This window comes from Candoia aspera, chromosome 3 (assembly GCF_035149785.1).
Source record: "Candoia aspera isolate rCanAsp1 chromosome 3, rCanAsp1.hap2, whole genome shotgun sequence".
Lineage (NCBI taxonomy): Eukaryota > Metazoa > Chordata > Lepidosauria > Squamata > Boidae > Candoia > Candoia aspera.
The window spans coordinates 115,419,586-115,447,397 of record NC_086155.1 but is presented as its reverse complement, the minus strand read 5'-3'; the positions used below and the strand labels follow the sequence as shown (position 1 = coordinate 115,447,397).

Here is a 27,812-nt window from a genome sequence, read left to right as displayed (position 1 = left end):
GCTGTTAGATTATTTTGCATGTCATACTACTTTAATACTCAGATAAATTCCTCTATTCATCATAGATTCAATGATTTATATTAATCTGTACAAATTACATGGCTATATCTCTAATAAAGGTTTATTCATAGTCTGGCTATGCTAATTTATTGCATCTATCAAAGCTAAATAATTAGGAATGCTAACCCATCCTCCTCCCACCCTGCCCCTAGCAGTGGCAGTTAGCATAATACATTAACACTGTTCTCAAATTTTATTTTGCTTAGTTATAAGAGCAGAAAAATGAACTACACAGGACAGTACAAATGGAGATTGTAATCTTGGTATAACAACATGAAAATGAAGAATTAGCAGAATAAAGACAAGTGTATCAATAAGTTAAATCTAAAATGTAAAATTTCCCTTTTTTATATGGGCTAATTAAAAGTTTGATTCAAAAGAGGAAAAGGAATATTAGTTTCTTGGTAGATTGTAATCTATCAGCAGCATGATTCAATAAGATTATTTACTTTTGAGACTTTAGTATCAAAATTAGGATGCACTCGATACAGCCAGTTTTTTCAGATGGTCCATGAATACTTGTAGACTAACATCATCTGTTAGGATTGGAGCACCAGATTCCTGGAATAAGAAGTTATAGTTTAGAAACAAAACCTGAGCCAACATAAAAAGTGGGAAAACTGGACAACTGCAGCATAATTAACATGGTACGTAACCATGCTGACTCCCATTACACTTTTATTAATTTCCGAGTTTTAAAATTAACAGACTTAAATAGTTACACGAATGAATGAATGGCCCTGAAGGATATTCCAATTCTAATTTATGCAATTTTGGTCCATAAACCATATAATATATTGTCTATCTTTCAAACATTGGAGGCTCAGAGGAATTTCCCAGTTAACAAAGCTCAAACCTCCTGAATGCTCCAAAATCAACTGACAAACCCCTGCTCCTTAAGTAGTTTAATGTCATGAATTGTGAGTGCATGCACAACAGACACAGAAGCAAATACATCATTACTTACTTGTCCCCATGCATAGAGATTATTATGCGTCTGAGAAGGGTTCACTTTAGATAGGAGAAACCGTGCCTGTAAAAGCCAAAATAATCAGTGTAGATGCAATATAATTAAGACTTGTCACATGAATTTGCCATATGACTTGTATGTTTCCTCTTACTACAGCTCAGAATAAATTAAGTAGGAACATTTGGAAAGGAAAGAAAACAGAAGGAAGAAACAGGGAATTCATGTTTTGAAATAATGAGAGCTTGAAGAATAGTTTCTGCTACTATCAGACGGAAGCCATTATCAGTAGCTCCCAGTTAGAGAACACTACTGTATTCTGTCAACTTACAATAGGTGCCCCTCAAGACCAAAAAAGTGGCCAAGTTTTGTTTGATTCAGATAGGTGGGAGGAAAAAGCCTAGGACTTAAACTCTGGAGCAAAGACCAATGTAGACACTTGGCGACTATGTACCGTGGTAGGCAGATACATTGTGTGTATAGCTTCAGTGCTTTGCCTGCAATAAAGAAACTAATCTAGCCATGACATTCTTTGAGCCTTCTGCCCAGTAAGCCAATTCCTCAATAAGGGATTAGTTTCTGGAGAGCTGGATTTTCAGCCAAGCCAGAGTAAAGCTTAACACTTACAGTTCTTGCAAAAAAATCTGGACTTTTTAATATGAAAAAATGTTTAACCAAGCTTGAGAGACTGTTGGACAGTGGGCATGACATTTGCTGAGACCAAGATAGGAAGCAAACCAGAACACCATCCAGAGGCTTATGACTGGTAGCCCAAGAACATTTTAATACTGCTCATCCTTGCCAAGCAGGACAATGCCAAGGACCGGTGAGGCCAAGGGTCCTGAAGCAGCTCAACACCACAAGGAGGAAAAAAACCTCTTCTCCCTAGGCAAGATTGATGAAGAATTAGCATTGGTTGTTTTTTTCCTAATAATCTTGAAAAATAGGTTGGGCTGAGACAATGACTGGCCCAAAGTAATCCCGTGAGCTTCTGTAGTTGAGGATGGTCTAGAACCCTGCTATCCCTGGTGCCAGTCCACCATCTTAACCACTACACCACGCTGGTTCTCACTTGACATTATCCTTAGTCGACAGGCACTGGATGAGGTGAAATCTCTCCAAAAGCTCAGGACGGATAGTGCAGACACTGGTATGATATGTTAAGACCATATCATTATCTATAAATACAGCTATGGCACACCTTTACTAATGCACTTTGAATTTTTTAGCAATCTTCCTTACCTGGCTGCTTCCATGCTCTGTGTTAACATAGCGCGGCATTGGGAATCTTGTCTGTAGGATTTCTTGAGCATCATCCAACGGAGCCTGCAGTAAGTGCTTGAAGTTTTCATATTCAGGAATATCTTGATAGCCAGCTTTACGCCACTGGGCAATAGTCTTGATTGTGGAAAACAACGTTGCAGGAGGAATTAATCAGGAAATTTTCATAAATATTTGTCTTTTTACTACATAATTCACATTATGTGCAAAATCCTTACATATGGTTCATTTCACTCTTTAGAAGAATCAACCAAACCAAGTAAATAATGGCATGCAACGGTTTGGTAAAAAAAAAACTTGCCTGGAAACATTAAAAAATAGTTGCTTTTTGATGAAATGGGCAGCCATATAATTTTAACAAATACATACATATGTACATACATACATACATACATACAGTTATGTGTCTCTTAAGTAATTAATACTTTTATTTTAACCAACACTTGTGCTAGTTTGGTTCTAAGGCAATTGTGCTTTATCTTATGCACATAATGAAGGGAAAGCAAGGCCTTTGGAAGGAAAAGAAGCCTGCTATGGTCCCAATCCACTTGCTGCTGCCATCACTATTAGATACAGTCCCCTCACTCCCACAGCAAGGCTAATTAGATCACTTTAACCACACAGGTGGGGGAAAATCTTTTATCACTTACTGTTCTGCTTCCTTCCAGAATTTACTATTTCAGAAGTAAATCCTTTGAACAAGCAATTCAATATGTCGTGCTGGACAAAATAAACCGGTTTAGGGGCCAGAACTCTCACAGAACACTTCAGATCACTTCTGATTCAGAGGATTTATTTCCAGAAACCACTGAACTGCCTTACAAAACACTTGGTTCTGGAGTTCTTTGGAATCAACTAAATTTGCACATCCCTAGAGAAAGGTAAGATCACATGAGTTCTCACATCACATGAATCCATAATATAGTTTGCGTAGTTTCAAATTAGCATGATATGGAAATACAGCTGTTCTGGTTCATAAACAATGGTTTAATTTAGTATAATGTATGAACCATTTTACTATGACATGTTTTTGCCAAATCATGGTAAAAATAAATGATGGCTTATACAATGTAAATACAGCCACAGTAAAAAAAAATAGTATTAGATAGGGATATGCAAAATATTCCATGTATGTACCTTGGTACTTCAGATCTGGTATGGGCACCCATAATGCACCTGGCAGTAGCTCTTTAATGGAGCAGTGTCTTTTTCTGGGCTTGCATGGCAGCTGTGCAACCTCAGGAAAATATTTGTTCGAGTACAAGAGGCAACAGAGCGCAACACATTTCTGCTCTCTGGTGGTTTCCAGATTTTTGCATTCCAGATCAGGTATCCCTATCTTTCCAGAATGCACAGACATATGATTTACTGAGGCCTGACATTCACTGCATCTGTATCTCCTTTTGATGCCATAAGGACAATATAAATGGAAGCAACATTAATTTAGATCAGGGGATAAATTGCTGGTTAATGATCTGTACATACATAAAAAGCCAAAAGGTTTTGTTCATGTGAGCGTGCCAGCAGGTTCCTTAAGGTCATTAGTCTGTGGTTTTTTTCCCAAATAAGCATGTGACTTAATGCTCTCAGTTCAGATGAGAGGTCAAAAAAAAAAACAGTGGACCTGAGATACCTGAGAGAATGCCTTGCCCTGCAAGACTCCTCACCCCAACCTTGGTCACCTGGAAAGGTCCATTTCTAGTGATAGCCAGAGGCTGGCTGACACTTGGGAATGAGTTTTCTCCACGACTGCAAAGCTTCTATGGAAGGCACTCACTATTACAAAACAGAGTCTTCCATCCACACTGACCTTTAAGAAGGCTGTAAAAATACAGTTCTGACAATTAACCTACAATGATTAATTGCTTATTTTACAAAATTTAATTTTTGCCAACACAATTATTTAAATTCTATTTTAGCACAAGATTTTATAATTTTATATGGTTTAGCTACTGAGATATTTTCTGTTTTGTGCACCACCCAGGGACTTCAGCAATGGCTGGTCTAAAAACCAAAAAATTAAATAATTTCCTTGTCATTCATAGAATTCAGCCATGAGAAAGGATTAATTCCTCATTTACCTCACCAAGATAGATAACTATCTGGAAAAAAGTGTCCATCAGCAGGATCCTGTCAACAAGAATGCTGCTGCTATCCAATAGCACAGGCTGCAAGACACAAACAGGGAAAGAGTAATCTTACAAATTAAAAAAAAAAGGTAAATATAGCACAATTTTAACCAAACTTCATTTTTTACTACAGAATTTGGTAAGATGCACCCCTGAAATTTCTACAGTTTTCCTCTTTAAAGATTGTGAATTTGAAAGATGTATTCATTTGTTTGCTAACACTTGAAAATGCTACACCCTGTTTTGAACATACATCAATTTTATTAAGACTTTTTTTTTTTGAGAAAATTACTATTTTCAGCCACCTTTCAGCAAACTATAGATTTCTATAGAAGGAGAATCACCTCAGGAGGTCCATAGAATGAGTAAGAATAAAGTATAGGCTGAATCATAATAAGAGACTGCGTCAAATCCTGCCTGGCAAAGTGATGACGGTAATAGGAAGATTCATCTGGACTGTTATTGAATACTTGAAGGAATGGAGATCGTCGCAAATGGAACATGAACTAAATGGAACAGAAAAAACAAAGATGTCACAGTGGGTATAGTCAAAACATCTGCTTTATTCTTCATTTCCTGCCTCTTTGCCTGTCTGAATTATTTTGAGATTGACATACAAAAAAGAAAAGGCACGCATCAAACACAGAACATTTTACTACTGAATACAGTCTTCTGATAACCATAGAAATGTCCTGGAGGCAAACTGCTACTTCTTATGAATTGTTCTATTTCTTTAAACATTTTTGAGATAGATCATCTTACCTGGGGGTACAAAGAGAATGAATCAGACAGTCTAAAAGAATTTGGATCATCCTTGCTGTATTGTCCAAACTTCTGGCACTGTTGGAGAAAAATGCAGATCTCAATAATCCCTTGAAGACTATACAAATCTTACAAAGGAACAAGGAAGGAAAATAAATAGATCACCTGCAGTGGATTCAATATTTTTTTTCCCAAAATAATGTTCATTATACAGCAGAAGAAAATAAATTTTGTCACTGTATTTCTAATATGCATAATAACCAAAATTACATTTTATAAAAGGATATTGTTTCCAAATTATTAAGAGAAAATTGCTTTTAAGGACATCAAATGCATGATATCATAAACAACAACTGGCTTTCCTCTAGTAGACCGCAAAAGTCAAGTATCTGATGCTATCTGGTAAATTTATGTGTATTATTAATTGGGATTAAATTGGCCAGCTTTGAACAATCAAGTTATCAGCTTAATACCTGCCAGATTCTAAAACTCACAGGCTTATAATTGATCATACTCACAAGTCTAATTAGTTGCCTGTCCAGCCATCGCAAGACATCAGGCCCTTCCTCTGATTCAGCTCTGTAGACACCCAGTCGAGCCATCAGGACAGCAGCTGCTTCTTGGTCAAATGCAGCTTCAATGTGCTGTAACTGACTCTGTGCATCTGCCCAACTAATTTACAGCAAGAATTAGTGAACTTTAGATTATTAAATGCCATAAACAACTTTCTACCAACAATTTGCAGAAGCTTATGTTCATTCTGTAACATTTTTACACCAGCTGCAAAAATGGGACTGATGGTCCACATGAGATTCATAGGCTACTTTATTCCTGGTTTACACAACACACTACTGCAGAGGGCCTTAATCACAATTTCTAATCATAGATTGGTTTTGATTAGTTTACCTTAAACCATGGCTGGGCATATCATCCAAATCCAAATCTCTGGTTTGCTGGTCATCAGCAACCATCATTTGTCAGTTGGGCATATTATTACATCCACAGACCCAGCACTAGCGAAAGAATCCATGGCAACAGTTCTACGCAACACACCCGACCTAGTCAAATACACCAAGATAGAGATACCCAGAATCATGAACCTCATCGACCTCTGCCTCACTACCTATTTTCAGTTTGATGGACAAATATACCAACAAATCAAAGGAACACCCATGGGATCACCTATTTCAGGACTCATAGCAAAGATTGTAATGCAGTGTCTAGAAAGGATAGCACTCCCACGTATAGAACCCAAGGTATGGATCTGGTATGTAGATGACACCTTCATCATAATAAAAAAGGAACAACTGGAGGAAACACATGAAACCATCAACATCTTCAATGGAATAAAATTCACAAGGGAAGAAGAAAACAACAACACACTACCCTTCTTGGACATCCTCATCAGAGTAGAGGAAATGACCGCAAGTTAGAAACACAAGTCTACTGGAAAGCTACCCACACCAACCAAGTGCTCCATTATCAAAGCAACAACCCAACCTCCCACAAGTGGAGCTGCGTGAGAACATTATTCAGATGAGTGCTAACACACTACAGCAACCCAGAACACCAGAGAAAGGAAACAGATCATCTGTTCAGCATCTTCCAGCAAAATGGATACCCCCTCAACTTTATCAAAAAGTGTCTCACCCACTACAACACAGCCAAAAGAAGCTATGAAAAGAATAATACTGCCATACATCAGAAACATCTCAGAAACTACCGACAGACTGTTACAACCACATGGCATCACCATATCACACAAACCAACCAACCCTCCCCCCCAAAACATCTTAAGTAACCCAAAAGACCCAGTAGCCCAAGAAGGAAAAACAGGGGTCATCTACAACATACAGTGTAAGGACTGTAACAGCCACTATGTAGGACAGACAGGCAGACTAGCAGAGCACATCCACGAACACCAACTAGCAATCAGGAGACACGATGAAAACTCCTTAATCTCACAACACATGGACAGATTCAGCCATACTTTCAACTGGGAAACTGTGAGCATCCTAAACCAAGCCAAATCCAAAAACGCTAGAGAATTCCTAGAAGCCTGGCACTCAGACAAAGCAGCCATCAACAGACACATAGAGGTAAACAACATTTACATACCATTCAAAAGAGACAATAGAAAAGCCAAAAGACCAGAACACCTCCTTGCCAGCAATCAACACCCAGATATGCAAAGGTTAACACCAGTATTAACACCAAATGAACAATCAAACAGTACATTATACCTTATCAAGGAACTATTAACTCAGTCAATCAACCAAGCAGCGAACAATAGCCCAATCAAGGAACTCCCAAGGAGAGAACAACGCCTCCACCAACACAAACAAGACAAACCACAGTATATACAGGGAGCAAGGCCCTCTCCCTGTTCACACTGAAGATGTTGCCTAGTCTGGCAATGAAACATCTGCAAGAAAACAACAAGGCTCAGAGAGCACCAGGGACTCCACAGTTGGGCATATTTCTTTCATCTCCCATGTAAGGGCAATTTAGTCAAGATCATGAAGGGAGTAAGGAAAACACAGTAGACCTTCACCCCAAATGTAATTATTCTGATTCCCAACAGGATTGCTATACTTTTCTTCCTTCATTTTTTAATATTTAGAAGACAGACTATAGAAGGCAACTATCACAAAGGTGGCTGGAATGGCCAGCTTGACAACAGAGAAACCAGGGTGGTTTGCCTAATTATCCTTGGGATAATCAGCAGGCTTATCCCTGCAACCACAATTAATGCTGAGTATACTATTAATGTGGCTTATGAAGCAATACAGTTTATGCAACAGAGAAATATAGCCACAGAACCCAGCCTAATTATCACAAATTATTCTTACTTTCTAGCAACAGTAGTCACACGAATGCGTCTCTGTGTACTGGAATGCTGATAATGTGTAACAAACTGGATTGCTCCTCTGCCACCCTGAGGTATTGGAGCATTGTGCTGAAAGTCAATGAGATAAAAGTTGTCTTTAAGTTACAGCTTACATTTTAAAGACAGGCTGCAATCATCATAAAAGGAATAAAGAAGAAAAATGAAGTACAAGCAATATAATATACTCATTTACAACTAACAAATTGGCCTCTGGGGGGCACAGAGAATACAAATACTAACATAGTGCCAAAAGTAATCAGAATGAGACTGGAAGTGCAATAGGCAATGTTTACCTTCAAATAAGGTTTAGTAAACGTAACACAGTTTACTTCTTAATCTTAGTAACTAGGCCTACTAAGGTTTTGAGTAAGGTCTGAATTTCCTGAAAAGAAGACAACACAGAATTTTAAATGATTCCTTATCAGAGAGAGAGAGAGAGCGCGCAAGCAAGAATGAGGGCATGCCTTTTTAGATAGGTTTGAGTCTTCCCTAAGATGACAAATTTGGCTTACTGCAACTTTTGCTTCCCAGCATTAGCTGCTCTCAGTTCTGATAAAACCATCGCTAATCTCAAGTAGAGGATTTGAGACCTAGATCTTCAAACAGACAGAACTAGAGTTTCTCACTTGCATTATAGCTCAATAATCACGTCTTCTTGGTCCATTCCCAGACACTTCTAAAAATATTTTACACATTTCACACAGACGACTTTTCACTTTAGTCTGACTTGGCTTACCTAAACATCTAGTGATATTTAATAGCATCAAAGTTTCAGCAACAAGGCTGAGGAAACAGGATAACAGCGTTTTTTTGTGCACATGCGGTCTCCACTGCCTCTCCATCAATGGATTCCACACCATACATAACATTGCAAAGATTTTAAAAAAACAACAACCTAGGCTCACCTGGTTTACTACTTCAAAATAAATGGCAAGAGTCATGGTGGGGTCAAGACCACAAATTTTCCATTGGTACGTGCCACCTATCCCAAGCTCCTGTAAGATAGTTCAAAATTCAGTTTTTATTCTACAATTTTAAAGAGTTTAATATATTTATATTATAGCTTCTATATATTACATAGAATTTACAGCACAGATTACAAACTTACATGGTTACTAAAGAAATTGTGTATACATTGAAAGATAAATTGAAATGCATAATTATTAGCTGGCAACTACAGAAGGAATAATAATCAATCTATCCTCTTTCAGCTTCATTGATGCTAAGACAATACTCATTTGTGTTCCAACAAAAAAACACCACAGTCACCACATATAAACTGCACATTCAGAGGTACAATTCTCTAAATGTTAGAAAATTCCTAAAGTAGCAGTTAGGAATATGTAATGTCAGTCAATCACCAATCCCCATAGGAGGGATCTGGAGTTGAAAGCTGCATTTTGTCTTTTGTAATACATTAAAATTTACATTTTAAATGGGCAAGGCCAGCAGAAATAGAAGAGAGAGAGAAAAACCCAAAAATACTCAAGATGTAAGTATTTAATAGATGTAAACCTGTCAATAGAAAAATAAGTAAAATAAGTACATGAAATTACACATACATATGAAAGCCTTGTTTATGCTAACAAGTAAGTGGGAAAAACCTAAAACAGTGGTTGTTTTGTATGTGTATATTTACTCAAAAGTAAGTCCCTGTCAGGAGTGCCCACAAAATTTCTGCCAAACATAAAGAATTTTGAAGGCATCTGGGACTGGAAGGCCATATGGGGTACACCCGTTAATTATCTACCTCTGATTTAGATAATCTATAGAAGCTCATCAAATTTGTGTACTTCTTTCCCATCACCAAAGAAAACGTACATTTTCAGAAACACTTGACCCTTTGGCATTTAAGGATACACATGGTCCAATAGCTCCAGCTATCTTCAGTTCTCTACAAGTCTAAAATAAAAAGAATTCCAAATTAAACTCCAAGCAATAATAACTGCCTATCTGATCTCTTGTTGATGGCTCAGCATGACAAATTTTTCTACCCAAGACACTTCCTTTTAGAACTGCGAGTTTCAAATAATGTACAGAGATTATGAAATACTGAGATAGTTCAACAATTTGTTGTTAGTTTCCCCTTAAAACAGTACGTCTAATACTGACTGCTAGACAGAAACTATTCTTTTCTATCATAAGAGAGTAAGCAAAGGATGGAAAATCTCTCTGAAATCAAAAGCTCCATTAAGCAATGTGGATTATCAATTCTTTCGGTTAGGAAAATGTTTAATTATAGGCAGTACCTGTCACACTTACCTTCACTTCTAGAGTTGCTCCAAAAGCCATTCGGAATTCTCCACTGAGATCTTTGCTAAACACTCTCTGGAAAGTTTGCTTGAAGAGAGAAGTATTGAAAGAATCTCCCATCACCATGTGACCCCTGAGGGAAAAAAAAGTCAGTGAAATATTGAGAATAATTGGGTTCATGCAGTGACCTAGACCATAACATTGTTTCCTTGGTTTTTACTTACTGTATTATGTGAACCTAGCCATCAGAGTTTGAAAATCAGGAGTTATGCCTAGAATTTTGTGGGAACCAAGCCTATTATAGCTTGTTAAACAAACAATAGTTCAGAATGATGTGTCAACTTAGCCACTGAATTATAAAATAATCACTGTTAAATATTAAGGGATATCAACCTTGAAAATGTTTCTGTTCAGCAGCAAGAAATGAGTTCATAAGAGAGGGAAGGGGAGGACCAAAAGAACTAGAAATTAACTTGCCATCTGCTGTGACTGAGCCTCTAATTTAAATCAAGGACAGCACGGGTAGTCCTTGGTTAATGACAGAAATTGGGACTGTAATTTCCATCACTAAGTAATGCAATTGTAAAGTGAGACATCACTTGACCGTAATGGCAGTTCTGGCAGTCCCTGGTCACCATTGTTAAGTGAGGATCTTGCAGGTCATTAAGTGAGGGTTTCACGTGATCACAACTTCCTGCTGGCTTCCCCATTGACTTTGCTTGTGGGAAGCCCGCAGGGAAGGTCACCAATCGCGATCATGTAACCATAGGAAATCTGGGACAGTTGCCGACCACCTAGATCACACTCATGTGACCGCAGGGGCACTGCGCCGGCCAGAACTTCAAGGGCCAGTCATAATGACCACTCATTCAGTGCCATCGCAACTTTGAACAGTGGCTGAACGAGTCATTGTTAAATGAAAACCATCTGTAATGCAACACTATTAACTGAAATATGTCTATCACAATGACTGAAGGAGAACAGGGGAAAATGACCGTATGTTGCAATGGTTCTAAAATAGTTCCTCCTGTCCCCCTCCCAACGAGCAGGCAAACCAATGTCAAGGATGAAGAACAATTTTACTTCTTTATAACTGTTTCCTCCCATTCATTTCCCTAGAAACATTATAGAAAATAAAAGAAAACCATGAACTAATGCCTTGGGATAGGAGTTTAAATCTACTATAAAAAAAACAGTTTCTCAGGAAAAAGAGTTTTAGTTCTTTTTTGCTTCCAAAGAAACTCAAGTCTGACCATATAGACTTTTTTTTAATTCCATTTCCAACAGGCCAATTCTATGCATGTTTACTTTGGAGTAATTCTTTTGAATTCAATAAGGTTTATTCACAAGCAAGCATTTAATCGGTTGCATCAATTATCTTACAATATGATGCTCTTGTATAATAAACCAGAAACTGACATTATATGCATATGGCCTTTAAATTACCTAAAAAATAAATGCAGTGATTTCAAATTACCACTTCTTCTAACATATACACATACATGAACACACGCATACACAACTTCTACAGACATTTACTCTTCATGGTGATAGAAACAGCTTAGAATATGAGTGCTAATCAAGAAATGTATCTCTTCTTTATAACAAAGCAACATTTTTAGTCAGGAGTAAGAACATACCCAGTTATATTTGTACAACACTTCATCTCCAGAAGACCAGTCTGATCAAGAGCACATGCATAAATATCAATGCAGTGTCCATTAGCAGCAGTACGATTAGACAGTGCTTCATAATGCTGTGGAAACATAACAGCTTTAAGCAATTTTCTATGACAATTATAAGAAAATATTATTTATAATTGTTCAGCATGTTCTAAAGGCACATAATACAATAGCCTTGCTGACCTGAGATCTGAACTGGTAAGGGTCTGCATGTTCTATATACAAAGCTATGGACTCTGTGGAAGAGATGTACAATTACTCAATAAACATTAAAAATAATAATAACTGGCTACACATACCTTTCCAAAGCATTTGTCCTTTAACAGAATAACCATAAAAGTGTGTTGAAGAAGAGAACTGATACATCTGAGAAACCACAAAGGCCAATTTAAATGCAAGAAATGCAGTGTTACTTGAGGTGACTGAACAGAAGTTGTTTTACGTTAAGATTCAAAGCGAGAGCAGGGTATGCCAAAACGTTTAAGTCTGGGAAAGCCTATCATGAAAGGGGTTCAGGAAATCAAGGAAATAATGAACAAGGCCTTAGTACACAAAGTTGGACAGGTGAAGGCAAAGATCCAAAAGAAAGAAAGTCAACTGGAAACTAGTATGAAAGATAAGCTGGAGGAAATAATAGCAGACAGAATATAGATAAAGTCTTGTAATTGTAGAAATACTGAACACACAAGGCAGCTGAAGACCAAGTGAAAAGGCAGCCAAGAATCAAAATCAAGGCTTCTGAAACTATTTGGCAGTGAAAGCTATGTTCAGCAGAAAACGTGAAAGAAAATGTTTATCTGACACAGAGAGTTCAAACTAGATATTAATCCTTACTTTCATAGCTTTCTTCATGAATCGTGCATTGTCTTTCTCTATATCATGCCAAGAACGGATTGGAGTTTTCAGCTCATCTCCTACCACCATGCCTGGCCCTTGAGTTGGTGGCCCTCCAGTAAACATCATTATTCTAGCTCCAGTATTTGGAAATGTTCCCTTGGAAGTGGAAAAAAAAACGGAACAAAAACCCAACAGATTATTATAAATTACTGAATTAGTTGTCAAGAATTTAGTTGACTACATCCATCTCATTTGAGAATTTGGTCAATCATAACTTGCATACTTTTTTAAATGACATATTTCCCACAGTATCTGCCTGACTAATATGATCTGGCAGGATTGGTGCACTCCAGGTTCCTTCAATTAAACAGTGTCATCTGTCAGGACCCTGGAAGCATGCCTTCTCTATCGCAGTGCCTGGAACATTCCCCTGAGATTTGAACAGCCCCCACCCTACTGGTGTTTCAAAGGACCTTGAAGACTTGGCTCTTCACCCAGATCTTTGGCAAGGATGACTGAAGCCCCCATTAGATTTTGCGGGTTGTTTTTGTTTGTTCCCATCTGGTTTTTTCATCCTTGCCGACTTTACTCTTCATTTTTGTCTCTTGTTCCTTTTCTTGTCTTTAATGTTTTAAGCAGTTTGTAAACCACCCAGAGTCACTGGCAGTTGGGTGGCATATAATTTAGTAAATTATTATAATTATACTATACAGAAAGATTGACAAAAGAAAAAATATGCAAAAAAGGAAAAATATAAACAAAAGGAGAAAGAAAAATACATACCTTAAAAAAATCAGTTTTTAAATTAAGCATTTAAATCTTGACCATACAAAGTAATATTGAGCAGTCTTCTTTCAGTATCTCAAATGGTTTAACACTTTGATTTGTAACAAGCTGATCTAAAGTATGAATACCCTATTAGCCCATAAATTCCCCATATAAGATGGACCTACTATTTTCAAACTGGTTTTATCCCAAAGTGTATTTTTCATGTGAATACATGTTAATTCATCAGAATCATACTTCTGTCCCAATTCTGCCTTCCAGCCATTAATGTTAGAAATGCTGTAGAATTATGACTAGAAAAGGAGAGACCCCCTGCCATGATATTAAACTTTCTAATTGTTCCCATAATAATTTTTATCACTTGGATTCCATAGAGAAATGGAAATCAAACTTTATACCTAGTCCCCCTAATGAGCATATAATATATGAAAAGATTTTAAAAACTTAAGGGATTGTCCTCCCCATAAAAATAGTCTTTGTAATTTTTCAGTTTCCCTGAAATATGTTGATGGTATAAACATGTGAATCCCATAACTTATATTGTATTATGTCTACATATATGGAACATACCTCCGCCCAGAGTCCCTCTTTTGGGGGAGATGGGCGGTAATTAAATTTGAATAATAAATAAAATACCTTTAAGAACAGGGGGGAAAAACTGCTTATGGTCAATCATCAACATTTTTCAAGGTCTGATTTGGAATGTAGGAGGAGAAAGCATGACATAAAGAAAAAAAAAGAACTTTTAAAATATTATTTTCAGATAGCAATCACTATTGAATTTTCTGAACAAAGCTTACAGGATATTAGATGATACTTAATAAAAGTTGCATCTGTTGTGAGGTAACCTCCCAAGCTAGCTTACATTGCCAGTCAGTATCTGATTCTGAATACTCATTCACACACAGGTAGGACCCATAGGCACAGAAGGATCTCAACCCCTCCCTCTCCTAGCCGAGGAAAAGCAGTATTCTCCAGTATTCTGGAGCAAAACTCCAAAGGAAATAAACAAATTGCTGGACTGAGGTGGAAATAAGTGGAATTAAACATCTCCCTGCAGCCTCAGAATTAACTTACTGGAATTTCCAGGGAAAAGAGAAATCTAGCAAACTGAAGAAATAACTATGCTACAGGTTCAGCTGTGCCACATCCAAAAACAGATATATTGGAAAATATATGGCTTTCAGGTACCAGACAACAATAGCATGGTTTAGATTATTTCTAACTATTTAAGATTGTCAAAAAAGTAAAGATACCTCTAATAGTCCAACAGCAACTGACAGAGCTACTCCAGTGGATCGCAAGGGTCTCTTTCCCTGAGTAACTGGCCAGGGATCTCTTTGCAGTTCTCCTAGAAGATCTGTCATGTTCATGTCAATCTTGTGAACAGGCTGCAAAAATCTACAGTATTTTAAAAAGAGGAGAGAGGGGAGGAGAGAGAGAGAGAGACATATAATATTGTGCATTATGCACTGGATACTTATTCATTTAGAAAATGTGTAGCATTTTAATCAGACACCAAACAGCTATTACAATAAAACAGCCATAGTACAACAACAACCAATAGTTATCGAACCAGATCAGATACCAATATTAAAAAAGATAATATACCCAGAACTCAGACAACAGTACTACTCATTCCCTGAAGCCTCTGTAGAAGACTAGAGTTTTAGCTGCCCTCCTAAATATTAACAGGGAAGGAATTTAATTTAATTTGTTATAGCCATCCACTCTATTAAACTTTCCACAAATACATCAACACACACATTAACCCCAGGTCTGGGAGCAGAGCCAGGTTTTGAGGGCTTTCTGGAACCCCAAAAGATCAGGCACCATTAGTATCTCTGTTCCAGAGGATGGGGTAGCAACAGAGAAGGCACACTTCCTTGGTCCCACAAGATGGCAAAGTTTAATAGAAGGGACCTGGAGAACACCCACTCTGCCTGAACATACTGGGCAAGCTAAGACAATTGGAAACAGGCAATCCCACAGATAACCAGGCCCTGTGCCATGAAGGGCTTTAAAGGCAATGGCCAGCATCTTAAATTGCACCCCAAAGCCTCTGTAATTGTCTTACCATTTTCTCCAACACGTTCTGTAATAAGGAAAGTCGGGACATGGGGCAGAAGTTGTCCATGTTGGTTGGATAGAGGAGTAGTCTCTTGAGGATGGGACACACTATTGCCTCTTTCAAGGTAGGTGTTACCACCACCAATAACTCTTAAAAAAGCATGTGCCAACTCTCAAATCCAGCCCCTTGACCACCCTCTAGCTGCATGAATGAGCCAGGAGAGGTATGTATCTGATTGGGGGAGTATGTACCCCATTGGGGGAGATGGGCGGTGATATAAATTTAATAAATAAATAAATATCCAGCCATACAATGGTACTTAAAAGTTTGAGAACCCCTTTGAATTTTCAATATTTCTGCATAAATATGACCTAAAACACGATCCATTCTCCACACAAGTCCTAAAGCTAGATAAAGAGAACTCAATTAAACAAACGAGTCAAAAACATTATACTTGTTCATTTATTTATTGAGAAAAATGATCCAAAGCTACATATTTGTGTGTGGCAAAAGTATCTGAACCTTTGCTTTCAGTAACTGGTATGCCCCTCTTGGGCAGCAGTAACTGCAACTAAAAATTTCTAAGGATGTTGATCAGTCCTGCACATCAGCTTGGAGGAATTTTAGCCCATTCCTCCTTACAGAACAGCTTCAATTCAGGGATATTTGTGGGCTTCCTTGAATTAACTGCCCGCTTCAGATCCTTCTATAACATTTCTATAGGATTAAGGTCAGGACTTTGACTTGGGCATTCCAAAACATTAACTTACTTCTGCTTTAACCATTCAAATCCCAGATGGTATTGCAAGACAGTCCACATTCTCATTCCCCAAGAAAATCCAGGTTACTTTGAATAAGGCCACTGGACAGCAGTCCATTGATGCAGTAAGTGTGGAGAATTAACACCACCTTGCTGGCCTTATCACTGTGGTATAGGCCAAATATGGGTTAGTACCCATGTTTGATCATGTTAACTCCTTTTTTCCACAAGCATTATTCTAAGAACCTCTTCTGTTTTTTCATCACCCTAAGTTTCTAAATATGCCAAGAATTTCAGGACTGACAAATAGGGAAAGGCCACTTCAGGGGCAATCCAGTCCAATGCCTTTGCCATTTCTGTATTCTAGAGGCAGAGTAGGCGCATAGTGAAACTGGATAACTAAATGAATGTAAAATTAAGATTGTTTACATATTCATCTTACCAAAATTTAACATATAAAAAAGGAACAAAGCAAACTGAATACTAGAGACTAATTGCACATATCATCCACCTATAGATAAAATCAGTCCTTTGCACACTGACTGATGTTGCCATAACTTCATCCCATAACGAATTTGAAAGAACCTGAAATGCCCAAGAGAATCTATTGCTAGATCACATGTATGGAACTGAAATATTGATGCTTACTACATTAGCAGGGCCTAGTTGTCTCTGGGACAAACATGGGACCAACTCATATTGTTATTGGATTAATGCATGGGACACAGCATACCTTCAATGTAGTCTTTGCCTCAGGACATGAGAGGGATGGTTTGAATATTTGGGGAGAGATGGAAGAGCAGGCTCTTAATTTTGGAAATGTTCCTAGAACCATCACTGCTCTTAGAGGTCAAATAACCTCTATAGCTTGATTTACCTATTACCAGCTTTATCTTCTCCTGCACACAGATGCCTGGCCACTGCTCTGGTGACTTGTTAGACTACCATAATGTACTGAATGCAGCACTATTTTATGTTTGAACCAGAGGTTGCAATTTATGTAAAAATTGTGCTTAAGATACTAAGTAATGCATCTGACCATGCACACTCATCACCAGTGTCAAAGGAGCTACAATGGCTGCCTATTAACTAGGCTGCAAACAATTAGGAATTAGGCAGATCACCTTTCTAGACTCATTATCACTATAATGAGACATGATTCTACTGCTTATGTCACAACCTGCAGATTGTCATCCTGTGCTTACTTGCATTCTTTATAGTAGAATGTTCTTTCCACTGTTATTTAAGAGCAACTGCTATTATATCTTCTAGATTCTATGGAAAACTTCCCTCCACCTATATCTTCCTTGTGTGAATATTATGGATTAATATCTTTCCATTTCCTTCTTGAACGTATATGTTTTTATATTAACTGTTTTAATTTTCTGTAATCTTATTAATTGTATTTTAATAATTTTATTCTCATCTATGTACTACCTTCATACATTTTATATAGGAAGCAGCATAAAACTATATTAAATAAATAAAACTGTAAAATGTGGTATTCCTAAATCTCTAATTATCTGCATATTAATAATAGGATCAAATGCTAATCTCCCATCTTTTGGAACTGAAAATGCTTACTGGATTAAATTTGTGGAATATTAAAAATTTGATCTTAAATCTGAAAAGAAAGCCAACTATTTCAAATAGCAAAAATAGGCCTGCTTTTTAAAAGTTGTCCCTTTTGGGATTTAAGAAAAAGATTAATGCATTTGCATCATTTGAAATATTCTTTGCTCTGCAGAGCTACACACCTGTTAGAAATGAGAGGTGATTCTTGGGACTGAGGAGGTCTCCCTTGCTGAGTAGGTACGGCAGGCCTTGAAAGACCCAACATATCCTGACAATGAAAAACATCCATTAAAATTGTAAAAGATCAGAAGAATTTACAAAAAAATGTGAAATAAGAAACAGGAAATCCTGTTCAACTTTTCACAGAAGACAATGCAAAATATACCTGTATTTGTTTTGCTGACAGATCTTTAGTTCCTCTAAAAACATAACTTTTGGAGATCCCTTCACAGCTCAGTTCATGAACTTGAACCATTCGACCAAAGGTAATCAAGCCCACAAGAGCATCAGGAGGGAGCAAACTTAAAGACATTTGCAAGGATTCTTTCAAAGCTTGTAAGTCCTCCTCTTCCAAACATGTGTCCACCACATACAGAAAGATCAGGGGTGTCTGAGGGCCACGCTTGGGTGGGGAAAAATGGAATATATATTACACAAAAATACATACAGTAAAAGACCCTAACTTCCCTTACAGAAAACCGTGGTTAAAGCACTTTATTCTTCTAACCTGCCATAGAAATATTGAATATAGCTATGGAGGAATTTGAGACATAATAAAAAGGACTACCTGGACTATATATTCTATCGTGGAAAACTGCGGCATGAGCTCCGCTGGCTGATTCACTTCGGATATGCCTGCATATGCTGGAGGAAACTGAAAAAATACACCAAGAATTAGGGCATGTGCTGAAAAATAGCAAAATTCTTAATAAAATGCAATGTTGGCAAGCAATGTTTTTCTTTCAATTAAACATAATGAATCTTAATTTCATTTTCCCTTTATAATGGTATCTGGCTTCTTAGCCTCTTGATTGCAATCACACGTAAGTATGGTTTACGATCTTTCCAAAAGTCCTATCCCAGACCTCCACAACAGTTTAACTATTATCAGAATGTCACCTGTACATGCAATACAAACATCAATAGGTAAGAAAAATCAATTAAGATTTTTTGTGATGTCTGTATGACTAAGAATGGTGTGCAAGTCATCAGCAAATCAAAATCAGAAATCACCCAATTTTCATATCTCATGTTATGATTTAACAAAGATATATTTTATTGGAGTCACACATCACACCAAGCTGCCAATTACTAACCACAATGGCTGTTTATAACACATGCAAAGTGAAAATAAAAAAAAGCATGAACCCAAGCCTGTGCTATCTCTGGTTTGGTATGATGTGGTAACTGACAAACCATCATTACAGCTATTGTGTTTCATCCAGAGATTAATAAACCAGGAGTTCAGGCTGCCTGTTCTACACAATCTATGGCTTGATTCCTAAACTATGATTAGCACAAGCCATACTTTAACATGATCTAATTGCAATTAATCTGGGCCATAAAGAAACCCAAAAGCATTATAAACATTGATGTGAACTCTTTGCTTAGAAGATTTTAGTTTCTATTTTGGCAATAATACTAGTTAAATGGAAGGAATAAAAAATAACAGTGATATTCAGCATATTCACATTATATATAAATAATCAATACAGTTGATCTGGATGTACACAAGAAAGCCAGTAGAATTACTTTAGCACCAACAAGATTTTTGAAAAAAATGTACTAATGTTGGAACAAAATATTTTCAGACTTACCTGGTTTCTCTGAAAGCAAAAATTACAAGCCCAAAGCTTGGCTCGGTAATCAATTTGACTGTAAGAAAGGAATATATAAAAAGAGCTGTAATCAAATATTGATGTTTAAACTTCAAGTTAGAACTTGTAGAAGCATTTTGTAAACTTCAGGACTGCATCTACAGTGGTGCTTAAAAATATTTTCAATATTTCTGCATAAATATGACCTAAAATATTATCTGTTCTCTACACAAGTCCTAAAACAAGACAAAGAGAACCCAATTAAATAAATGAGTCAAAACATTGTATTTGTTCATTTATTTATTGAGGAAAATTATCCAAAGCTAAAACTAGAAGAAATCATGTTTTTGGTCATATTTATGCAGAAATATTGAAGATTCAAAAGGGTTCACAAACTTTTAAGCACTACCATAAGTAAATTCCCCTACTCCAGAGCAACCAAAACAATCCGCACATAAAACTAAATGTACTAAACAAATTCATACCAAAGTGGATTGAGAACAGTTTTGCAGGTTGGTCTACTGCATAGAACAGGCTCATACTGGACAGGTGGCAGATCTAACCGTTCTTTCAAGGGTGTTAGAAGACAAGCCAATGGAACAACCATTCTGGTGGCCTCCAGTCTGCTGGAGGGCCATACGTTCCAGCTGAAACGAACTCCATCACGCTCTTCGTTTTGCTGGATAAATTCTAGGTAAGTTGCCATAGAATTGTAGTATTCCTGAAAAAGCAGAACACATGTTTGAAATAGAATTTTAGAGCCTAGAATACAATAGCTATTGTAGGTTTCTTTCCACCCAGTGAACTGAAAACCATATTCAGGTACACAGAGGCTTCACAACAAAGTTACTCCACTGGCTACATTCACCCATAATGCCAAGGAAGGGTGGGGGGAGGGTTGCCTTGGTTTGTTAAATAAGCTACAATGGCTGGTTCACACAGCAACTAAACTATAAGCCATGGGTTTATAAGCCCCAAAGGATCAATTCACATATTAAAAACATACATTATGGGTAATGCTGTTTGAAAACAGCCACTATTATTTGTAAACCATTCATTCTTTCAGACAAGCAATTCTGCTCCTTTGAAAGGAAGATTAAAATAAAAATGAAATAAGTCCTGGTTTGCTTTTCATGCCTTTCTTCTGCCATTCACCAGATGGTATTTCAAACAGTTTACAATTATAAATATTGTTTTGCCTTTTGTTTCTCTACACCTTTTTTTCTTGTTTATTGAACAATGTGTTTTTTGCTTCTGTGTGCTGCATTTTTTTTCATTTTTTTAACAAAAGGAATTTCTTATTGTGCATGTTTGATGTTTTTAAATATTAACTGAAAAGGTTAGCTTAATAGAATAATACCACTGCATGTCTATTCTATCTGAATTATAAATGATATTTAACTAAACTTGCTCAACAGATTTTTAACACGAAAATACAGAAACCAAGTAGGCAGAAATTCAAAATGGAAATAACTCTTTCTATATATAATACCACTTCATTGCTCTGGCTTAGGAGAAAGGATATTCTTAAACAGCAGCTTATACAGCAGTGGGATTTTATTTATGTAAAGCTGAAATGATCATTTGCTAATCTACAAGCTAACTATAATCTCCAAAAAAAAATAGTTTTACCTTCAGTAGTCCTATCACATTTTGATTAAGCAAGGTCATATTTTTCACCAGTCCTTTTTCATAGACAACTCATTTCATAATATAAAATGCTGTACCTGTCTTGCACATAATGCCTACTTCATACACAAATATGCTTCATACCTCATTACTAGAAGGTAAAGCTAACTAAGTCCATGTGAAATGTTAGCTGATCTAACAAGATCTACTACTGGCCCTCACACCACCAAAAGATTACTTTAGGTGAGTCAGGTATTCATGTAAGTAATTATCAGATATCAAGGATATATTCACACCAGCTGACAAGAACAGCTTGCAAGAGTTAACTCACCACTGAAGCAACTGTCTGGTAAAAGAATAATCTATTTTTAAACTACTTAATAGGAATTTAAGGCTGCAATTCTAATTAAATCTACCTAGAAGTAAATCTCACACAGTCCAAGCTAAACCACAAGTAGGTGTTAATGCAATGTATGAACCAAGGCATTATGTGAAACAGGACAAGTAGCTTGGGATATTGTGGATAGATCAATAATACATCTATACAGCTATAATGTAGTAAAAGGGCAAACTCCTTGTTGGAGATTATTTATTTATTAATCAGATTTATATAGCCATTCATCTCACAAGAAGTGGCTCTAGGAGGGGTACAATAATCAACAAAAAACAATACATATATAAAAACTCTTTTCCAACAACACAAGAGATGACAATACACATGGACATCACCAGATGGTCAATACCGAAATCAGACTAATTATGTACTTTGCAGCCAAAGATGGAGAAGCTCTATACAGTCAGTAAAAACAAGACCTGGAGCTGACTGTGGCTCAGATCATGAGCTTCTTACTGCAAAATTTAGGCTTAAATTGAAGAATGTAGGGAAGACCACTAGACCATTCAGTTATGACCTAAATCATATCCCTTATGAATATACAGTGGAGGTGATGAATAGATCTGGTAGGCAGAGTGCCTGAAGAACTATGGACAGAGGTTCGTAACATTGTACAGGAGGCAGCAACTAAAACCATCCCAAAGAAAAAGAAATGCAAGAAAGCAAAGTGGCTGTCTGATGAGGCTTTACAAATAGTTGAGGAAAGAAGGAAAGTGAAAAGCAAGGGAGAAAGGGAAAGATATAACCAACTGAATGCAGATTTCCAGAGAATAGCAAGGAGAGATGAAGGCGTTCTTAGATGAACAATGCAAAGAAATTGAGGAAAACAACAGAATCAGGAAGACTAGAGATCTCTTCAAGAAAACTGGAGATATGTGCAAAGATCGGCATTGTAAAGGACAAAAAAGGCAGGGACTTAACAGAAGCAGAAATGATTAAGAAGAGGTGGCAAGAATATACAGAAGAACTATACAAGGAAGATCTTAAATCTCCCTGATAACCATGATGACCTTGAGCTGGACATCCTAGAGAGTGAAGTCAAGTGAGCCTTAGGAAGCATTACTAACAAAAAAGCTAGCGGAGATGACAGTATTCCAGCTGAGCTATTTAAAATCCTAAAAGATGATGCTGTTAAAGTACTGCACTCAATATGTTAACAAATCTGGAAAACTCAACAGTGGCCACAGGATTGGAAAAGGTCAGTTTATGTTCCAATTCCAAAGAAGGGCAATGCCAAAGAATGTTCAAACTACCACACAATTCCACTCATTTCACATGCTAGCAAGGTTATGCCCAAAATCCTACAAGCTAGACTTCAGCAGTATGTGAACTGAGAACTACCAGAGGTACAAGCTGGGTTTCGAAGAGGCAGAGGAACTAGAGATCAAATTGCCAACATTTGCTGGATCATGGAGAAAGCAAGAGAGTTCCAGAAAAACATCTACTTCTGCTTCATTGACTACGCTAAAGCCTTTGATTGTGTGGATCACAACAAACTGTGGCAAATTCTTAAAGAGATGGGAGTACCAGACCACGTTACCTGTCTCCTGAGAAACCTGTATGCAGGTCAAGAAGCAACAGTTAGAACCGGACATGGAACTATCGATTGGTTCAAAATTAGGAAAGGAGTACGACAAGGCTGTATTTTGTCACCCTGCTTATTAAATTTATATGTAGATTACATCATGAGAAATGCCAGGCTGGATGAATCACAAGCCAGAATTAAGATTGCCGGGAGAAATATCAACGACCTCAGATATGCGGACGATACCACCCTAATGGCAGAAAGTGAAGAGGAACTAAAGAGCCTCTTGATAAGGGTGAAAGAGGAGAGTGCAAAAGCTGGCTTGAAACTCAACATTAAAAAAACTAAGATCATGGCATCTGGCCCCATCACTTCCTGGCAAATAGAAGGGGAAGAAATGGAAGCAGTGACAAATTTTATTTTCTTGGGCTCCAAGACCACTGCAGATGGTGACTCCAGCCATGAAATTAAAAGACGCTTGCTCTTTGGGAGGAAAGCTATGGCAAACCTAGACAGCATATTAAAAAGCAGAGATATCACCTTGCTGACAAAGGTCCATATAATCAAAGCTATGGTTTTCCCAGTAGTAATGTATGGCTGTGAGAGTTGGACCATAAGAAAGGCTGAGCACCGAAGAATTGATGCTTTTGAACTGTGGTGCTGGAGAAGAATCTTAAGAATCCCTTGGACTGCAAGGAGGTCAAATCAGTCAATCCTACAGGAAATCAACCCTGACTATTCACTGGAAGGACAGATACTGAAGCTGAAACTCAAATACTCAAATTGGCCACCTAACGCGAAGAGAGGACTCACTGGAAAAGACCCTGATGCTAGGAAAGACTGAAGGCAAAAGGAGAAGGGGACAGCAGAGGATGAGATGGTTAGATAGCATCACCGATGCAATGAACATTAATCTGAGTAAACTCCGGGAGACAGTGGAGGACAGGAAAGCCTGGCATGCTATGGTCCATGGGGTCATGAAGGGTTGGACACAACTTAACAGCTGAACAACATATAAAAACAGGCATTTAAAAATAAAAAAATCAATTTTAAAAATAAAGATTAATTAAAACTAAAATATATACAAACCCCAAGCAGAGAGAAAATGCGTACATCCACTTCAATAGTAGAGCCATCTAGACAAGTCTTTGGTTGTTATTATTAGGCTATTATTAGATTATTAGGGAAAGAGCTGAAATAACTTGCCAATACCATCATGCCTTTATACTAATCTGTGGTGTAACCACACACGTTACATTTTTCAAAAAAAAAAAAATAGAGCTACAAAAAGACAACTTTCCTAAATGGAAGGATTATTATACAGATGGGCAACCAAAATTCCACAGAGCACTTTTCTTGCTGCCCACCAAGCTCCCTGTTCCACCTGTTTCTTCAGATATTTTTAATTAAATAAATAAAAATCTGTTTATATAATATAAATATATAAAATTTATACATTTGCATAAAGCACTAATCTCCAGCACTATATTTATTTACAATAAATGCCTTTGGGCTTCATAAGGTTGTACTGGCAAAGTTAAGAAGTATTCTGGACAGCTAGCTGAGCTTTGGAAAAGGGACTTTTTGCAGCTAGCTATGCCCTCTATGGCAGACATTCTATGAATAGACAAATTTCCCATAGCAGCTACAGTATTAATGTGTGGGCTTCATGCCCTCAAAATTCTACATGTGGCTTTGGCCCCCAAAGATTCCCAATCCTTGGATTACAACCCATCTGAGGCTTTTAACCTTAGGAATAAAGAGACAGAACAAAAGTCTTCAATGCTTCCATAATGTGGAGAGTACATAGGAAAGTGTTTCCTTCTCTCCAACAGCCTGGGATCATCCAATGAAACTCAGTAATAGACATTACATGAAGTAAAGGAAGTAGTTCATAAAGTAAACTCAACTCCAACGATTTCATGGACATATCCATGTTGTTTTATTGGCAGCAATGGAGAGGTGATTGCTACTGCATTCCTCCATGATGGCTTTTTTTTTCAGCTTGCTAATAAAAACCTTCATAAAGCACATAAAGTTAGGGAATTCTCTAAAACAAAATATAGTGATTGCAAACTGACCACTTTCACTGATTCCTACACATAATGATTTTGTATCAGCAGCAGGAGATCAATAATAGGGATTGCTTCATTTCAGCCTCCCGGCCTGCATTTGATTAGCAAAACTGTCACCCTCCATAGAGCTTTGATCTGAAGCAGCCTAGTTTTTCCTTCTGTCCTTCCTGAAAATGCCACCGATTAATTCAATTGAGAGAAACTAAGAGCTAGCATTATGAAAGAGGAAAAGTTTTTCTGTCTGTCCCCCAAGGTCTTTTTGCAGGTGCTCTGATAGCTGTCTTCAACCTACTTGTGAGAATTAAGTACCGCAAAGAAATTTTCTCATTAAAGAAATAGCTCACCGAACAGTTAAGGCCAGTTCTCATTTACTGGTGATGCTTTCTGCACTTCATAACGTACTGACGGCCAAAAGTTAAAAACGCTCCAGTAAACAAGGGCTGGACTATCTAACCCCCTTCTCTTAACAGGCTGATGTATTAAGAGAGGAGAGAAGGAGCCGGAAAGAAGATCAAACCGAGGAACAAGAGGCCCAAAGGCCGAGGCGGGGCTGCCCGGCACCACCCCTTCCCCCCAACAGCCTCCGATGCCCCAGGGGGCACCTTCTTCGCTCCCTCCCCACAATTCTTGAAGAAGGTTCAGCGAGAAAGAAAATTCACCCTCGACCGCTCACAAGACGGGGACTTCTCACTTTTCTTCCTCCTTGCTTCCTTCACCTCAAAGACGGCGGCTGCCTCTTCGCCGGCTGGACCTGCTTCCCCTGCCAAGCCACGCCCACGCCGCTAAGGACAGCTCAGCGCCACCTCAACCGGAGTCAAAATGGGGGCCGGAGCTCATTTCCTCCGGTTGACTTACCCCGTGAAGTCCCTCCAGTCTTATTTCAGTTCCGGGTGATTTCGAATGCTGCGGTCTAAAGGGTGGACTGAAAAGCTAGTTGTACGCGATAACTTCAAAAGCAATCAGAAAGTTTTATTTCTAAAGAGTTGGTTAAGCTGTCTTAACTTTCTCTTTATTTCTACGGTTTAGAAAAGCACTTTGGCTCCTGACTAAGGTGTCGTCGCCCTTATGCCTGAATCCCCCCCCTACATTTGGAGAATTGCCCTTTTCCAAAATGGCAAACAGGGGTAGGCAGGCAGAGAACAGCGTGTAAATCATAGATGTTGGAAAAGAGAATGAGATGCCCTTTCCGTCAGTATAGAGGAAGAAATTAAGGGTTTGCTGCGCCGAGCCGCAGCGTCTGTCCTCCCTCCTTCCTGCTCTAATAACCAATGGAAAGGAAAGCAACAGTTCATACTTTCTGTAGCACAGGCTTTATTTAAGTAAATATTTTGTTTTTTTCTAGTTTCTTTAACCCTGGTGAAAGCAGAGGGTTGTCTTACCCATGTATCAGGCAAATTGCACGACTTCCTGGATGTGGGAAAGTGGCACGTATCGATGCTGCAGACGTGCTCCTTGCGCTGCAGATCCTGGTGTCTGCCCAAGCTGAGAAACGGGGCAGCTGAGCAAAGAGGACTTGGGTCACAAGCACCCGTTGTTCTGATCTCCATCTCTTAGCAAAGGCGGGGGGGCTGTTAGTCAAAGCACGTTTCTAATCAACAATGGAATAATAATAACAACAACAACTTTCCAACATTTCTTAACAAAGAGCGCAGTCCCTGTTGCCAGACACTGCTTGTATATGCCTCAAGTAGTAGCATATCACTATGGAAGCCCCTACAGAAGCAACCTAGAGAGAGACTAGCACTGTAAAATACACTAAAGCATCCATACAAATATGAATAAACAGAATAAAATAAAACCTATATAATATCTATAAAACTAAGTAACTACACTTCCAAAACATTTTAATCTATGAAAGTAAAAAATGTACAAAAACAAGGAATCATGTATTAAATAACACTGATGTGCAACACACTGTAAAATGCAAGTTATAATTTGTAATAATACGGCATCTAATAGGTATAAAATACTGGCACAGATTCTTACTCTCACAGACAAGCAGTTACCCCTTTCAATATCTGCAGGCAATGTAGCGGTATTTAGAGACATTCAGGGAGACTGTATTATTTCTCTCAGAAGGTACCAGAGGTAAAATTAGTCTGGTTCTCCTAGAAAGTTTGCTAATAGCAATGTTAAAACAGTTGCACAGAAATCCCTGTAAAAGGGATGTGCAGAAAAAAAAAAGGAGCAGCAACCTCAATATTCTACACAAAATATCCATTCTACACAATATACTTATTTTAAACAGACTAAAGATGGCAGTGGGAAAGTACACTTCTCTATGTGCTTCTTGGAATAATCTCTAAATAAGTTTGTTTC

The 27,812-nt window shown here is 37.7% G+C and overlaps 1 protein-coding gene across 4 annotated transcripts; it reads right to left on the bottom strand.

Annotated features, from left to right (window-relative positions):
• Positions 1–233: 233 nt before the first annotated feature.
• Positions 234–26,285, bottom strand: SEC23B (SEC23 homolog B, COPII coat complex component). Of its 4 annotated transcripts, none has more exons than XM_063298686.1 (20): positions 26,153–26,285; positions 20,356–20,591; positions 19,871–19,928; positions 18,841–18,927; positions 18,439–18,675; positions 18,236–18,321; positions 14,904–15,048; positions 12,859–13,017; positions 11,983–12,098; positions 10,352–10,475; positions 9,911–9,991; positions 8,995–9,084; positions 8,052–8,158; positions 5,718–5,871; positions 5,200–5,277; positions 4,782–4,943; positions 4,390–4,476; positions 2,270–2,425; positions 1,028–1,093; positions 234–621 (listed from the first exon to the last, which is right to left on the bottom strand). In XM_063298686.1, exons 2-20 carry the CDS (start codon positions 20,574–20,576, stop codon positions 532–534), a joined length of 2,304 nt encoding a protein of 767 aa, XP_063154756.1. In that variant the 5' UTR covers positions 20,577–20,591; positions 26,153–26,285; the 3' UTR covers positions 234–531. The 4 variants fall into 4 exon arrangements, with proteins under 4 accessions (XP_063154756.1, XP_063154757.1, XP_063154758.1 ...); XM_063298687.1 differs by having other exon boundaries at positions 26,210–26,262; XM_063298688.1 differs by having other exon boundaries at positions 26,185–26,204.
• Between the last annotated feature and the right edge of the window lie 1,527 nt (positions 26,286–27,812).